The following is a 16,657-nucleotide window of genomic DNA, read 5'->3' as shown; positions in this document are numbered from 1 at the left end:
TTTATGCCTGTGCATGTGTTTTGCATGTGTGTGGTATACAATAAACACAGCTTGTATGTTTCTTTTTTTGTCTTCATTAATGCTGCGTGCCTCATACTGTACACCATACACTGCCCTGCATCTTAACTACAGATCATTTCATTCTGTGTATTCACCTTCTGATTTAATGGCTGAAATATACTGCAGCTCTTTAAAAGGCAATGGCTTGTGAGAAAGACTGAAAAACAAATCAGGCAAAAAAGAAAATATCTTCAGTTTTGTGGTTAGCTGTTACTGCATAAGCATTTTATGTTTAAATCCATAAAGGGAAATTATGGATTATTACGTAGCTGTACATTAAAATAAAACACCTCAATGGCTCAATATTTCTTAATTGCTAAGTGCTCCAATTCCTCTTTTACGAAGGACACAGCCCAGCATCACCAACTGGCCTTAGGTTTGTCTGCTGAATGAAGCTTGTTGGGGGATGGATGAATCCCTCCCCTGTTCTGGTTTTCTGGGCCAAGTCTGCATGATGGGGCCCTGAGCCTTCGGTCTGTGCCAGGTGGCAGCTGGGAGAGAGAGTCCCCAGCCAGGCTTCAGCAGCCCTCACTCTGGTCCTCTGGCCACCACCGTTGTCACTCGGGGCTCGACACCAGCACTTCTGACCTGCAGATTGGTCATGGTCCACCTGTAACAGCCAGTCTATCTTTTGTCCACATTTTTGTCAGCCAAGTAATTTCAGGTGTGATCCACCAATCAGAAAAAGACAACATTTGAAAATATGCTACACAAGATTCCTTTTTTACTGCAATAATTCACTGAGCTTCACAAAGTAATGCTGCAGCACAGCAAAGCATCTATCTCTGAACTATTCACCTAAATTAAATCCTGCTGTGTCTGGTATGGACACTAGCAGGAAATGCTCTCTGCCCACACAATGTGATGAATCAAATCTTCAAGTATTAATCAGCAAGATGCTTGTTGTTGGGGCTGAGCCATAGGCTGCTCGGCGCACACAAGCTCATACATTAACCAGAGGATCTCCATATTGCCAGTTTAATATTTGGATGTTAGTGTGCCAAGAAATATAACAGCTTCTTCAAACAACAATGAACAAACAATCTATGCAGCATGATTTTCTCTCACCAAATATGGCCGCCTCTTCACCGCCTCACACATGGAAAAGAAAAGCCCCTTAACTCTTTTTAAATGAACAGTATGCTTCATAATGTTAACTGACACTAATATAATGCTTTGTCTCATTTTGTCAGTCTGGAGGCTCCAGTGAAGCACAGAACAATACAATAACACCTCCAATAAAATGATTTAGGTCAGCCAACTGCATACCAACCACTCAGCTAATCAATCAAAGGAGCTTTGTCCTTTTTGCAAGGATAGACAACAGACACCAGTGATAAAAAAAAAAGACTCGCAAGTTAAGCGTGAGGTTAAACTATAAAAAAAGTGAAGTTAATGCTCCTGTTCCCTCTCTCTATATATATTTGAGCAGCGCTCCACACTATCTATTCCCATGGTAACATAACCTCCGTGGGTCCCTGCTAGAGGTCCCTGCTGTTGCATTTAGGTGCACATTTGAATAGAAGAATAGAATAGACAACTTTATTGATCCATCGAGGGAAATTCTTTTTCCACTCAAGTGTTTATATACAGCAGCCTGGAAGCAGTTCAGGGTTTGGTACCTTGCTCAGGGACACCTCTGCAGTGCCCAAGAGGTGAACTGGCACTTCTCCAGCTTCCAGTCCATCCTCTATACCGTGGTGCATGCTGGACTTAAACCGCCCAAGCCAAATCAGACTAAGCTACTGCCACTCCAAGGTGTAGTGTGTACACACACTGCATACTTTAGCCCATTGGTCAAAAGCTGAGGCCAGTCTAGACAGAATGGAAGAACTAGGCAAGAGCAGCAGTGAGATCCACTAGGGTCCACTACTGCCACACTGAACGTCTACACATGCTGAGCACACAATATTATGCAGGGGGCATCTCCTCAGGGTTCTGGCTCCATCCAGCTAGTAAGTCACTCTTTTAAACTGACAGACAGGCTTTAACCCGAGACAGAGACACTTTCCCCACTTCAAGACATTCCCAGAAAAGGTGTTTGCCCAACTTTAACCTTTACCATGCAGGCGGCTTATGCTGATACTCTCTACACCATTGTGCCTTAGAAGATATACAGTATATGACGGGTGGCAGGAGCTCAGTTCATAGGGACTTGGCTTGGGAACCAGAGGGTGGACAGTTCAAGTCCAGCATAGATCAAAGTATGGAGGGTGGACTGGTAGCTGGAGAGGTGCCAGTTCTTGAGAAAGGTGCCGAAGTCATAACTGCTCCCAGAGTGCTGCTACATTGCGATCAGTCCATCTTTCTACATTTGCATGTCTGTGAGCCCCTTGTGTATGTGTGTGTGTGTGTGCCTCTATTTCCGGTTGTATATAAAAAACTTGAGTGAAAAATTTATTTCCTCACTTAGTGATCACTAAAGTATCTATTCTATCCTAAGACTGCTTCATAACTTGGTCTGTGTCATAACTTGGATTTGTGTCTCAGCACATGGTCCCGCTTGTGCATGGGATTTTTCCCTTTTACAAAGCGCATTACATCACCCTTGCATTTCATTTTATGACACCTTCTATCTTATCCATCACCCACTAATGATCTCATGCTCAAATCGACTACTGGGAAGAATGGTTTATCCCATCGCTGCCCGTATGAGCCCCATTTTCATTAACATATTTGGCAATAAAACAGCTATGCTTTCCTCCATTAATAATTTATCTACACACCCTTATCAAGCAGCCATGTCAATACAAGGCTGAGCCTAGCTCTTGTATTCTGCCCCTATGAAATGGGGCTTCTCCGAAGAAAGACGTATTGATTAGTTATTTATATTTTAGATTATGTTACATTTTGGAAAAATCTAATATGAAACCTCATGCCATCCACATAATTAAGTCTACCCAGAACATCAACACAAACAGATCATGTGGGTCAAAAATGTAGCTCCTCCTTCCATTGGTAATCAATGACACAAGTCAATTTACAGGCAATGGCTTTCACAACCTGAGCCAATGCATTACTGATTCAATTGTAACCCATTAAGACTGTGTGAGGTGATATTAAAGGTGACACTATCAAAATCCAATGGCTTCGTTCAATAACTTCAGTCAGCCCAGCCCTACCATTCCGCAGAACATAATGAGATGTGTGCAGGCTGTTTTCACTGCTGTCTCCTGTAGCTTGAGGCCATACTTCACCTCTGCCCTGAGATAGATGTAACAGCTCAATGACAGCAACACTTAGCTGACATCATTGGATAGATGTGTCAGCTCTTTTAATGTCTTTTCATAGCTCGTAAAATACTGAATGCAATCCTGCAAACATGCTGTCTAAGCACTTCACTCAAACAAACCTCAGAAAACCAGTGATGACTAGTTTGATGTTTGAAAGTACTTTTAGGAGAAAAACTTTAATGTTGAGGTTTGATAGAAGTGCTTAATCGGCCCATGTGCAAAGTAAAGCTGACCTCATCGTGTTACCAGCTGTAAGGCTGTTCTGACGACTTGTCTGGTTTTCCAGCCAAGACAAACTTCTGAAGCAAGGGTCAATAAAAAGCACCTGAAGTATAGAACGGATGACATGAATGCCAAAAACAACACCATACCACCAGCCACTACCCACTCCTAAAGTTTCCTTTTGCTGACTTCTACTTATACAAGAAATACAGTGCTGGTAAGTGTGTCACCCCCTCATCAGACCACCCTCACCTTCATCCATTCCTGTGCCTTGTTATTCACTCTTTCCAGACCTTAACTGGAAACTCTATGTGGTTTCTCAAGTCACTGGTTGAAGACAGAGTAGCACTTTCCGTCCTGAGGATCACCTATTGCTGAGGTGGACATTTATGCTGCCGTGTCAGAACAGGATGCGGACAGAAAATCGAGCTACCTACAAAGGAGGCCTTGCAGCTGGCGGGCTCATTTTGTGTTAATGCTTTCCAGAAAAAGACGTGAAATAGCTATGAAAACAGAATTCAGTCCAACCTTTGAAGGTCAAACTTTAGTCAGTACCCTGCAGTTCTCCTGTAAAAATGATATCCTGATCTTCATACAGTATAATACCAACTGAATGTCAGAGAAAGGCCTCAAGACCATCAAAAACAGAAAAAAAATTTGGGTTTAGTGTCGCTAAAGGCAAATGATTTACATAATCTCCATTTGGTCGCAATTTATCATGTCCAACTATAATTTAGTGACCAATTTCCTGCTTCCAAGCTATCTATTAAATGAGTTTGGATACAATGGTGACATTAAGTGGAGTGAACATTTATTTAACTCAGCAGCACTAAGGAAGCAGAGTTATAGTAATTGTGCACATGTCACAGATTATTAATGCCTAAATCCCTGAAATGTTACATGGTGTCCCTTGCTGTAACACTAACAGTCTGGCTTTGATTACATTCAATTAAAGGACATTTTTAAATATGTGACACTATCACAATCCATGACAAAAGACATTAATAAAAACCCTTCTGTGCCTAAGAAATACTTATCAACACCACAGCATCACTTATGATTACGTTACTATTATTAGAAGTACTAGTATTTGTAGTTGTAGTTATAGTTACTTAGTAGAAATCCCTATGCACCAGAAAATAAATATTTATAAAACACCTCTGGTACAAAACCAAAAGAAAAACATCAGTTATATCACTATGTGTACTTCTACTTCCAGATAACAATAAATGCTACAGCCTAAAGTTTATCCCGAGGCTTTTTTTTTCTTCTCTCCCAGGCTTTTTTCTAAGTAACTTGCAGACTTTAAGTGGTACTCCAGTAGTGCTGCACGTCCATAAAGTTCAAAGACTCACAAGAGAAAGATTTTAAAAACGAGTGGTCAAAATTGAAGCAGCACAGAATGAAATATCTTGACCTGCCGTCCCTAGTATGGGGCAAGTTCTGAAAACACTGAATCCTACAAAAGCCATTAGACAGCTTGAGGGTATCTTAAAAAAAATTAAGGTAATATTTTTTTCAGAACTTACAAAACATTATACAACTTTTTATACAGAATAAAGCACACTCCATGTGACGAGAAAACTGAACTTCGAGTTTAACATCATTGGACAGCCCCGTCCTTTAAACGTTTCACATGTGAAAAGCCAAGTCATTGTGTCATCCATGTTTACAAAAATCAATGAATGTCTTACTACACAAAGTATTGTGCAGTTCACAGTAAAATAGAACAATAACACATTATAAAACAAAATGAAACTCATTTTCAGTGTCATTAAGGTTGTAAAACAAATCACTGTTTCTTCTTCCATTCCACTGAGTGGTAAAATACCAGACTTCAACGGGGCACATTAAGTTACTCTTCTTATACACAACATAATTTCCTGTACTATATTCATATGTTATGATCTAAACATATGCAGTTTTGGTTTAATCCTGTAAGTCTTTTGTTACATGTTACAGTACAACTACTATCACACTGCCCTAAAGATGTGTTGACTCTTTTTGTAAATTTGAAGAAAGACAAACTTAAATGATTTAAAATTAAGAAACACTACAGACTTCTTCACACAAATAGTGAATGTCTTGTCCGTCATTTAGATTTTGTGCTGGCCTTTGCACACATACACACACTAACACACACAGGCAATCACATACAGTAGACTCCTCCGATACTATCTCACTATCTCACTTAATTAGCTCCTAAAGGCAGCCTTCCCTGCATTAGTGTGTGGACCTATCTGTGTCTTCCACTATACCATCATCTTTTAAATGGGGTATACATTTCAAACAACCTTGAGCTGTTTGTGCTAGATGATGCTTATCTGGTGCTGAGGTCACTGACTTAGATCAAGGGTATTTGGATTAAAAAAAAAATAAAATTCAAATAAACAGGCAGCGTATACTGTCTGAAGTTCTCAAGCCTGCGGTTTTGTCACATCAGCAGTGTGCAGCCATGCCAGCCCGGCCAGGTCAACCTGCCCAATGTTAGATGGACACGAGTGATAAGCAGTGGAACACAGTGGAGGTACTTCAAGAGAGACAATGTGATTCTATGAATGAGCTCTGGAAATGCTTCAAATTCATCTAAAGAAAAGCAAAGGCTCACTACTTGGCATTCAACGTAGCAACGCCACTACCACAAAGCAAATTAATATCTGACTAATTAGCCTAACAACCAGCTTTGGTGTTGGAAGAAATAAGAAATGCTATTATCATTACTGTCCACTTAGACAAAGCTACAAGAGCTTTCCTTTATTCTGCATGTAACACAGAGGAGCAGGACGGCATCGCTTTGCAGACAAAGATTCAGGTCCCAAATACAGTACACTTTCAGATCTGCTTGTGTCTGAATGTATCTCAGCTTTAACTGTTCACAATTTAAATATTGTAACAGCCCAGACGATGTACAATCAATGGCACATAACTCTTCCTTTTGATTCAAGCTACACTAATAAAGCTCTGTGCTGCAATGCTGACGACAAAAACAAACTCTTTTAAAAAATTTTAGGTGGGTGTATTCTTTTCTTACACCCCTTCTCAGAGCGGGGGCATCCTCAGGAAGATCAAGAGACAGATGCATCTTTTTATTTCATGCACAGAGAGAGATAAACAGTGTTTTTCTCGCTTACTGTGACTGCCAAGCAAACTCTTAGTTGCTGTTTTCCACGCTGTGTTGGAGGGCATTCGGTGTCATTTCACAACAAGCCAAGCAGTCTTGACATTCATTGCTATGCTGGAGAATGAAGAAGTGAGGGAACTGTGACGCTGAGGCAAGAAATTAATGGATTAAATTATGTTTTTTTGTTTTTTTTTTTGCTTCTTGTCAGTCGATCATTCTAAAACTATACTTCCCAGCACCTATAATTCAGCATGTCTCTACTCAAATTGAACTGATGGTTATGTTGAAACATAGTTTAAGCAAACAATCATATTTCCATTGAAATTAAGTAACCTAATGAAGGATATATATGGATATAAAACGTACGTCCATGATACTTTTAATAAGTACCCTTCAATATAAAAAGCTGTTGAAGATATAGGCAAAATAAATTGAGACAGTGCAAATTAAAGCCTAATAGGTGAAGTGAGTTTGGTTGGCTTTACCCTCAATGGTCCTTACATATATGGTAGAAAAAGAAAGGGTGAAACAGCACTCAGCATGGGTACAAATAAGACAAATTCTATATCAATCAGTAAAATTCAGACATGCAACAGTCCATAATGAGTTTCCGACATCACTGTATTAGACACTGTACTGAATATCTTGAGTTGCTTGTGCAGAATTAGTCCTATCAATTGCGTCTCCATCTCCATCCGATGTTAAGATGATCCCCGGGCAGAGATACAGGCTACAGCTCGGGGAAAGACAAAATACACTTTGGCACAGCGATATTTTCACCTGCTGCACTGGAGGATAGCGCTGCTACGCGCCTGCAGACAGACTAACTGAATCTATTCAGGATCCCAACAGCCTCAACAATGTTCCTGAAAATACAAAGAAAAGCTCTGCTAAACGCGCGGGGCAAGTTCAATGTGTTATTTCAAAGGTGGTATCGTTATTTGTAGTTTATCAGCTGGGGATGCATCACAATGCAACATTTGAACACCCTATGTGGTAACAACAGAAAAGATGCAGACTTCCAACGTGACATCCCACACTGGACAAAAGCAATTTTTTAAGGATCAACTCTTGATCTTGATCTTTCATGAACTGAATGAAAAAAAAAGGTTTAGATCCAGCAACATCAGACTGCACTAAGACGGCCTGTGGTGCCAAGTTTCATCGGACTGCGCATCCCCGACGGCCCGGGTTCTTCCTTACCTTTATCCTCGTCCGACACTGTAGAGGGCTCGGCGCACGGAAATAATCCCGAGAATAGGGCTAGAAAGGCGAGTAGAAAAAACTCGGACATGTTTTCGGAGAGCGGGCTATAAAGAGCCACGGTGCTTCTCCTGGTCCTGCTCCTGGTCCGGGTCCACTCTCCCCCTCCACCACCACCCGGTTGTCGAGAGCCGTTATTCGATGAACCAGTGCGCAGAACAGTGCAGCGCTCCCCCCGCTCCGCGACACATGCACAACGCCGCTCTGTACAGCAAACAGACGCACCGGAGACGGCAGGAGAGATGAGAGTCAGAGGGACGGAGGGAAAAGGCGGGGTGGTAGAGTAGGAGGATAAAGAATGAGTACGTTTCCCTGGCTTTTCTCAATGATTAAATGCCGTCAAGGTGGCGCAGCTCGCCTGGAATTCATCATATTGGTCGTGGCTGTACAGACAGTGGTGTGGGTGTCAGAGGGGGGTCCTCAAAGAAAGAAGAAAAAAGTCAAGAGAATGTAGGATGAGGCATGAGTAATTGCAGCTCTCACCATATTCTCCAGCACAGAGTTCAATAGTCTGTACTCCTATAAAACCCTCTGCTACAGATTTAGCCTGTAAGCCTTAGAAAATAGCAAAGTGTGCAAATGTCACATTAGACACTGCTGAGCTGTGGGACTTGTTTACAGTCACAGCCAAGGACACCCCCAAACTGTCACACACAGGACCACACAGAGAACACTGCAGTCTGGCATGGATCTGAAAGAGCAGCTACACCTGACTACATGACAATAATTCAACACGGCCCTCAGTGGACCTTAATTGATCAATTTTTGTTGTTGTTGTTGTTGTATCAGTGCTTTACTTATTGCAGCAGTAGTTCATGGAGTGAGCAGGCCCACGTCCTCGTCTTACGTTACCATTGAAAGTAGTAGTAGCTGAGGTGGCTGTCAGATTTTAAATGAAGGATAATTTGTAGGCTGCTGAGTTTAATGTCATTCACTCATGTTGCTGCTTTTGTAAGTGCAATTTTGACAGGGAAACGAAATGTTGGACGGACGGCAAGAAAAATGAACTCAAAAGTCTTCCTGCTCGAAGGATGTGTACCGCTGAGATAAACTTCCCATGCAATCCATTTTGTTCTGGTCTTTTTTGGACCCTTGCTGATTTTTTATTCAAAGTAACAAAGAAGCGGTGAAAGAAATGAAATGTATGAAAGAAATCTTAAAAGGAGAAATCATCATCTATTTTAAGTTTAATTGGCTCACAAGAGTCTTGAATGATTACAATGTACAATGCGTTAATACAATATGCAGGAAGAAGAGAAAAAAGAGGGGAAATTATCCCATAATTGGCATATCAACTTTTATCAAGACTGTCAGTGTAGTACAGTACATTCTTTGATTCTAGATTCTAACACTCTGATCTTGCAGGCAAAATTTATAGTAGTCTTATTTGAGACGTGGGCTGTTTTTTTGTCAAATGTATTTCAGAATTCCTCATTTGCTTTATGACTCATTTCTTACAAGTCTCTCATTTTACCTGTGTGATTCACGTCTTTGTGTCTTTTGTGGTGCATGAATCTAAATTCTCTCACACTGTCACAATGTCAAAATAATTCAAAGATAACATGCCTATGAGCTTTGGATTGCTCTTCATGGCTACAGTTGTCATATGACTAAGAGTGCTAGTGTCTGTCGTGCACAGGCCCGGTATAAGAGGAAGCGACAGTAGAATGTTTTTCTGCTGCATCTGAGCTAACTTCAAGACACAGAGTTGTGGAGAGGAAAGTGGGAGCAGGCAAAACTGAAGTCAACGTTAGTTACAATGTGCCATAAATAAATAATATAATATATAATAATATATGATAATTCAAAGGAAAGTAAAATCACAGAAGTTTGCCAACAAATTTCAAGTTCTGATGTTTCTTGACAGACAGCAACAGACTGACCAAACCATCTTACCTCAAGGTCCATTTAGTAGCAGTTCTGACATGATATCCTTTCTCTGTCGGTAGATGAAATAACTAGCAGCGAGAGGTGTGAATGGCGATATTGTTGCTGCCTCTAAGGTCAAGAATGAAACTCAGCTTTAAGTATATCATTAACGAGAAGTCTTCAGAAAAAATATCTGCAATTTCATATGTTTTATCCATTTAATGAGTTTGTTCAACCTTAAGAACACATTTTGTGAGAGACATTGTTCATCTACCATAAGAACTCTACAGCCGTTCTTTCGTTTATATCACAAACCATTTGCAAGTAATAGATCTAATTGTAACAGGTGAAAACTGCTGCTAATGAAGTCACTAAGCATAGTCTCTGTTAATAGCCATTTCTAGACCTAATGGCAGACAGAAACATCACTGTAACCTTAGCTCTATTCTCATACCCTCTTTCAATCTGTCTACTAAATGCACATGTACTCCAACACATGTTCATTATCCACCTAAGAAGCAAGCTGTTAGGGCTACTTAAATATAAGCAGCCATGTCCTGTCACGGCGTTATAAATTCATTAAGCGAAACATTGTTTAAGGTGACAAAGAAATGTATCTTAGACGAGATGGCAACATGCCGAACCTTCATGCGGAACGATCCGTCGTGTTTTATTATTGAGTTGTCACAAAGAATGAGGAAGTCTTCAAGGGCATATCACGTTGAGTCTCTGCTATTTCTCGCTGCCAGGATTGCACTGTTTTCTGCTTTTGGAGAGGGAAAAAAATAGAGATGAATAATTTCATGAGGTTTTTTCTTTTTTTCTTTTTTTCTTGAATGTTGAGAGCAGGCTGCCTTTTTCCATCGCAATCATAGTGGCTACATTTTGATTGAATGGCTTCAACTTTTCTGACCGTTAAAAAGTGCTGGATTTACAATATGTTCTGGATGATTCATATGCTCTAGCACTAGAGCTGTGTCAGTGTTGTGTGCTTATCTGCCTCTTCTTTTCACCTTTACCCTTAATTAGAAAAAAAGCCATCCACTTATAGATAATCACATCAGCTTAAATTTAATACCTTTTTGGTATATTTGAGTGTTTCAATGCTTGCAGTGGGTGTGCACCTGTCAATAAGAGTAATGCTCAGCGTGGTCCAGCAGGCTTGGCTTCAGTGCAGATGTGTCAGAGGGAATCAAGCGCTTGTGGCAGTGGTACTACTGAATGGCATAGGCTAGGGCAGCCTAATAACCACTCATGCATTGCGTGTCACTCACTTGCGGTACAGGTCCTGACATACAGGACTGGATGGGGTCTGTCTACCTGTCATGAGTACACAATGACATGCGGCTAAACAGTCACACAGCGCACACGCCACATAACCTCAGGGTCGTACATCTGTTTAAGGTGACGCACTGTGGATCGTTTTCTTGCACCCTGCCCTTGGAGCTCCTCTCGCTGACTGACGTGAATGATGGCACTTCGCTCACCATGCCAGCTCTCACACTGAATTCGGCTTCACTTAGCTACTCTTGCTTTGGATTGGCAATGCCGTCATCCAAAATTAGCTGCAGCTATTGACCCTGCTTGACCCTGTCATAGTTGCGGGCTCATTATCAGGCTAATAACTCTGGCGCTGTGGTTTTTTGCCTCAGCTTAAAGCCTCAGCATTATTCCCGGCAGGGTTACTGCAAGATTCCCCTCAGTAGTCAAAATAAATTTTATAAAATGAGGAATGAGCCCGGAAATCTGGTTTGACGTGAGTTTTGTTTGCTTTGACAGTTATTAGTCGGAAAAGCAAGAAAGGCACTGAATGGAGGTCAGATTCGTCTTGCTGTGGAGGGCTAGCACAGTCCTCTGCCAGGGCCATAAAGTGATGAGGATCCACGGGTGCTCCCCACGGTCTCAGTGCTTGTTAATCAAGCAGTGGGATGACAAGCCATTTGCTGCATGAATCACTCTGAAGCACTCTCATTATACTGAAAATGACTTGCATTTTTTGAAAAGGTGAATGTAAACTACACCTTTGTTGCACACAGTGTTGCTGTCAGGGTAATGTGAGTAGAGCTGTTTCGTGTGTGTGTGTGTGTGTGTGTGTGTGTGTTTCAACACGATATGCTGCCATCAAATTGATTTAAGAGTCTTCACTCACGTACCATAGCTAGAACTAAAACAATGGTGCCAAATATGGATTCTTTGTCCAGTCATCAACATCCAGAGTCAATGTAAACCATTCCTTAAGTTCAAATTTCATGCAGAACTCAGATCACGTCATACAATTAATTCTCACAAATGCAGAGTAGCTGTGATGCCATTCCCTGTGCTTGCACAAAGCCGTTTGAGGAGCAATTTCAACAAAGCAATTTCGAGGTAATTGCCTTTGTATAAAAAAAAAAAAAAAAGAAGTAAGAAACAGAAATACAACTGTATTTATTCATGAGTGAAGGAGAAACCCTAATCATGTAAGTTAGGAACAGCATGACACCAAAATTATTCAAAAATACTGTATCTTTATTATTGTTTTAGTTTATTTTTGAAATCACACTGAAAGACATTATCAACCTCAAGGGAAGGCAAACAAGCAGACATGCTCACGCACAGATCCAAAGACTCTGTGGTGGGCAATGCACTGACTTACTACTGCCATCTAGGGATACATAAGAATTCTGGTTAAGTGCCGCTCCATGTGTACATCATAGTCATATTGGGGGCAATAGATAGTCTATATTACAATTAAACTATAAAATTAGATGGCAAATAAAAAGTACACTCAGTGTGATCTTGTGTTCAAAATTAAAACCGTTCCAATTTAAACCGAAAGCCAAACTATGAGGCGAAAAAAAATGCTGTCTGCCCATATGTGTGTGTGACAGTTAAAGTCTTTGTCCTTTGCAATATTTTGTGTCCATTCCCAGTGGACGGCAGGGTTGGACGAGCCACAACACAGACAGAGAAGCTCGCCATCTCTCTCCTCGCACAGCTGGAACACACTCCTACTGAATAATGAACTCAATCTCAGCTTTGCCTCGGGGGGGACCTTGGAGCCGCCCTCAGCTTAGTGCAAGGCTTTGTTGCCCATACGCGCATGCTTGCACACACGAGCACGCCCTCACACATTCCCACTCGCTGTCATTCTTTCCTGCCACAAGTAGTTCCATGAGAAATGCTCCTCTGATTGGCAGTAGAGAAGAAGAAGAAGAAAAAAAAAAAAAACAGATAGAGGAGCAGAGCCGGGAGACATCGAAGGATCCTGATGGCTTCAGTGTGGAGGAGGGAGATATGTAGGCAGCAAGAGAGAGAGAGAAAGAGAGAGAGAGAGAGAGAGGGTGCATGCGAGAGCTGGAGGGGGTTCAATAGCAGTTTCCCAGCAGTTCAACCCTCTGTACCTTTGGGGGTCCACTGAAAGTGTTTCAACTGAGGAAGAAGGATCGTAAAAGAAGGGCCGACAGTTGTGCAGTGGAGAGCACGTGAGGAGTAAGATGAAAGAGACAGCCACAGGATACCAAGCTAATGAATGGCCACGCTTCCCATCCCCGATTGAGGTTTAAGAGGTGTGGGTACGTAGAGCTGAAGGGGGTAAGCTGTGGTGATGAGTCAGCTGACCTTTGAGAAAGCCCTTCACCTCAACAGCCGCCACTTGAAGCCCATTAACCACAGAGATATGACAGCTTTCGATTAAATCCGCCATAAGACACTAATGAAATTTGTTGGCTGCTGTGTGCGGACATTCAAAAACAGCAACCGCAAAATAAAAAATAAAAAATTAAGGCATGAAAATGCAGTCTGTGGCTTTGAAAGTCCAGTTTAGTGTCCTGTTCTCTCTCTCTCTCTCTCTGTTTTTTTCTTGGTGGGCAGCCATCCTGTGTCTCTAACTCATAGTGACAGATCCACTTCATGGTTCTTCTTTTCACAAGCTGTGGCAGCAGGCCAACACATGCACAGGGATGCACATATACACACACATGCACACATTTCCTCAGCAACATCTAAATAGGTAATTATCTGACTTGTAAGAGAGAGGAGGTGGCAGCCAGTATGCTCCACGTGATCAGCCTAAAACTAAAGCCTCTACTCAGCAAAGGAATATTAATTGCCTTTTCCAAGTCGACAGGCGTTAAGGAAAAGAGAGGGAGAGAGTGTTCTATCAACAAGCAGTGACTACCAACTTCCCAGCATGGTTACTGAATAGCACCGTTGTTGTCGTCTCCTTGTTGGAGGGAACAGTACGGCAATAATGTTGGCGGTTACGTCTGCTTCAATATTGGTTTTGTGTCTGTAGCACCTGTAAAGACATGGAGTATTTGTTCAGTTCTGAATAGGAGAGAGAAAGAGAGAGTGAATGAGAAAGGGAGTTGCAGGATTTTGGAGGTGAAGTGACAAAGGAAGGAAATAATCCATTATACTGCAGGTTTTTATCATGCCTGTGTGAAGGGTCAGAAATCGGTTTCCTCTGATCAGTGGGGGAAATCAAATACAGCAGTGATCTGGAAATGTCTCCCACAGAGCTCCCAGGTACTGACATCAAAAGAGTCTTGCACTGTAGAATTTTAGCAATGTGCTGCAGGAAACATATTTTTTTTCTTCTTTGCCTGGGCTCATTTATATGCACCGTGGCTCTACACTGTTAATTGCCTGCTGAGCTCCAGATCAATTCTGTAATTTGCTATCAAAACTCGATGATGTCATGTGTGTGCAGTCTTGTCAGACTCAAGAAAAAGAAAGAAATGAAAAGCAAGGAGCAACAAAGCAATGAGTACTGTTTTTTTTTCTCTCTCTCTCTCTCTCTCTTTGAGTTTATTACCTTATTACCTAGCCACACAGTTTGGAGTTGTCATTGTTATACAAACAGTAGAGTCACAATGGCTCTGGTGACAGAAATAATGCATGGGCAGAGAGGTTTTTTCCTCTCAAAGAAAGCTGAAGCCTGACAGGTTCCAACATAATATCAGGTTTGCAGGTTGCTTTAGGGCATTTATAGCTTCATGCTTGGTTTGAGTTTGCTTTTCGTTTTTTTTTTTCTGAATGTAATTTAGACAGAGGCGGAGATAGCTTTACATTATTTCGACTAGCAAACAGATAATTATTAATAACACACAGCAAATCCTTACTAAATTTAGACTTCTCAAAAGTTCCTTTCATTAGGGGACAGCCAACTTGACTGGCAGTTCATTGAGTTATTATGGTATTATTATGGAGAAAGACATAAGTCATACTGAGGACAAAATTACATTGGTATGGTTTGGTACCAGTTTAACTTTATGCCTATTATATTATATTTATATTATATTATATTTATATTTATTATATGATATTTAGATTAGCTGTGAAGTGGAAGAAGACGTCCATCCAACATGTCCAGTGTTTTTCGTCATCAAAACAGCACTTTGGGAACCTATGGGTGACGTCACTCCATTCTTTATACTGTCATTGGTTCATACTAATGACTCAACCACACTTTTAAATGCTCATCATGAATACCTGAAATGATTCCTTAAACTTTACTGCTGTATATAGAGCCAAAGTCCATTTTAAAAAAAAAAATTGCCATGTCACTGACCATTTTTGAAGATGAAACATGATACTGTGGTTCAGCAGCACATCGTATGCAAGTATTAACACAATGCATGGAGTTCTTCATTTTACAATGTATTTGCACCTTAATTTTGAAATCCATCTACACAGCTGGGTGGAGGGGCCTGAGTTGGCATTCTGCTGCAGCAGAGAGAGCGGTGTGGGGACAGCTCAGGAGAGCAGTGCCATGTGAGTTGATTAACACAGCTGGAGCTTGTTGTCTTTCTTCTTTTTAACACAGTAGTGTGCTGGACCTCGAGGGAGAAGACCACAACACACACATCAAAAGGACTGACGAATGCATTATCCTAAAATATATGAGTTGTAGTTTTGTTAATGAACGGTGTAATCATGTTGAAGTGTTTGTTGGGCTGAGGAGAGAACAAATTAATAATTTGTAACTGACTGTTGTGCCTGTGGGAACCCCACAGTGGCAGCCAGCCTGCAACACTAGGCAATTATTTTTGGCCTAAAAGTGAACACAGGTCAAGGTCATATAAGACATTCTGACTTGGATTTTATAGAAAAGACACAGTCGTCATGGATAATATTGGCTCTATTCAAATGTCCCAGTAAGTGACCACAGTGTGCACAGTGGACAGCAGACATTTTGATTTGTCAAAGACAGTGGATTCATTAACAGTAACTTATTCTGCTATGACATGTTAAAATGTCCATCCACCATTCATTTTATTATTTATTCTGTGAGAGGCATATCCATTTTCAAAAACATTTGATGTTAAAAGAAAGCTTCATGGTTGTTGACTAGAAAAAAGGCTAAAAAATCTATTTAAAAAAAAAACATTTGGATACATTTGCATATTTAAATAAATTTTATGAAGTAAGCACTTGAGGTAAAATAGTAGGAAACTAATAATTTAACATTCTTTTGAAACTAGCGTAGGCTAAATAGCCCCAAGCTGAGATTTAAAGATCAGTGGTTCTTTGGCTCTGAGTTAAGATCAAACAATGAGATTGTTTCTACCTCCGCAGCAGTTGCCTCCTGGAAATGTTTGTATAACTAAAACTACAATCTGCCATTGGATTGCATGGTTGCTATCAGCCTGGATGCATCTACAGACAGGCGCCATCTGTTTCTTGAAATCCATGCCAAGCTTGAGAGCCAGTCAAAAAGAACCCTTGCGATAAAGAACGCAATCTCCATGTTGCATCAACAGTGGCATACACAACTGATCATTCATAGACGTTTTATCTCTGACCACTTGCACTGTCACATCCAGCTTGGCCATTAAGACCCTCCCATGCTGTCCTTGCACTGTTGATTATCTTTGCTTTTTCTGTTGTCTATCTTGCATGAGTT

The 16,657-nt window shown here is 41.0% G+C and overlaps 1 protein-coding gene across 1 annotated transcript in view; it reads right to left on the bottom strand.

Annotated features, from left to right (window-relative positions):
* lrp1bb (low density lipoprotein receptor-related protein 1Bb) overlaps window positions 1-8,885 on the bottom strand; it is a 234,865-nt gene extending 225,980 nt beyond the window's left edge. The window contains exon 1 of the mRNA XM_027291061.1: window positions 7,840-8,885. Coding sequence (XP_027146862.1) covers window positions 7,840-7,930 — 91 coding nt within the window. The 5' untranslated portion in view covers window positions 7,931-8,885. The remainder of the gene's footprint in view (window positions 1-7,839) is intronic.
* Window positions 8,886-16,657: the final 7,772 nt, after the last annotated feature.

This window comes from Larimichthys crocea, chromosome XVIII (genome assembly GCF_000972845.2).
Source record: "Larimichthys crocea isolate SSNF chromosome XVIII, L_crocea_2.0, whole genome shotgun sequence".
NCBI classification, from domain to species: domain Eukaryota; kingdom Metazoa; phylum Chordata; class Actinopteri; family Sciaenidae; genus Larimichthys; species Larimichthys crocea.
This window is presented reverse-complemented; position numbering and strand designations above follow the sequence as displayed.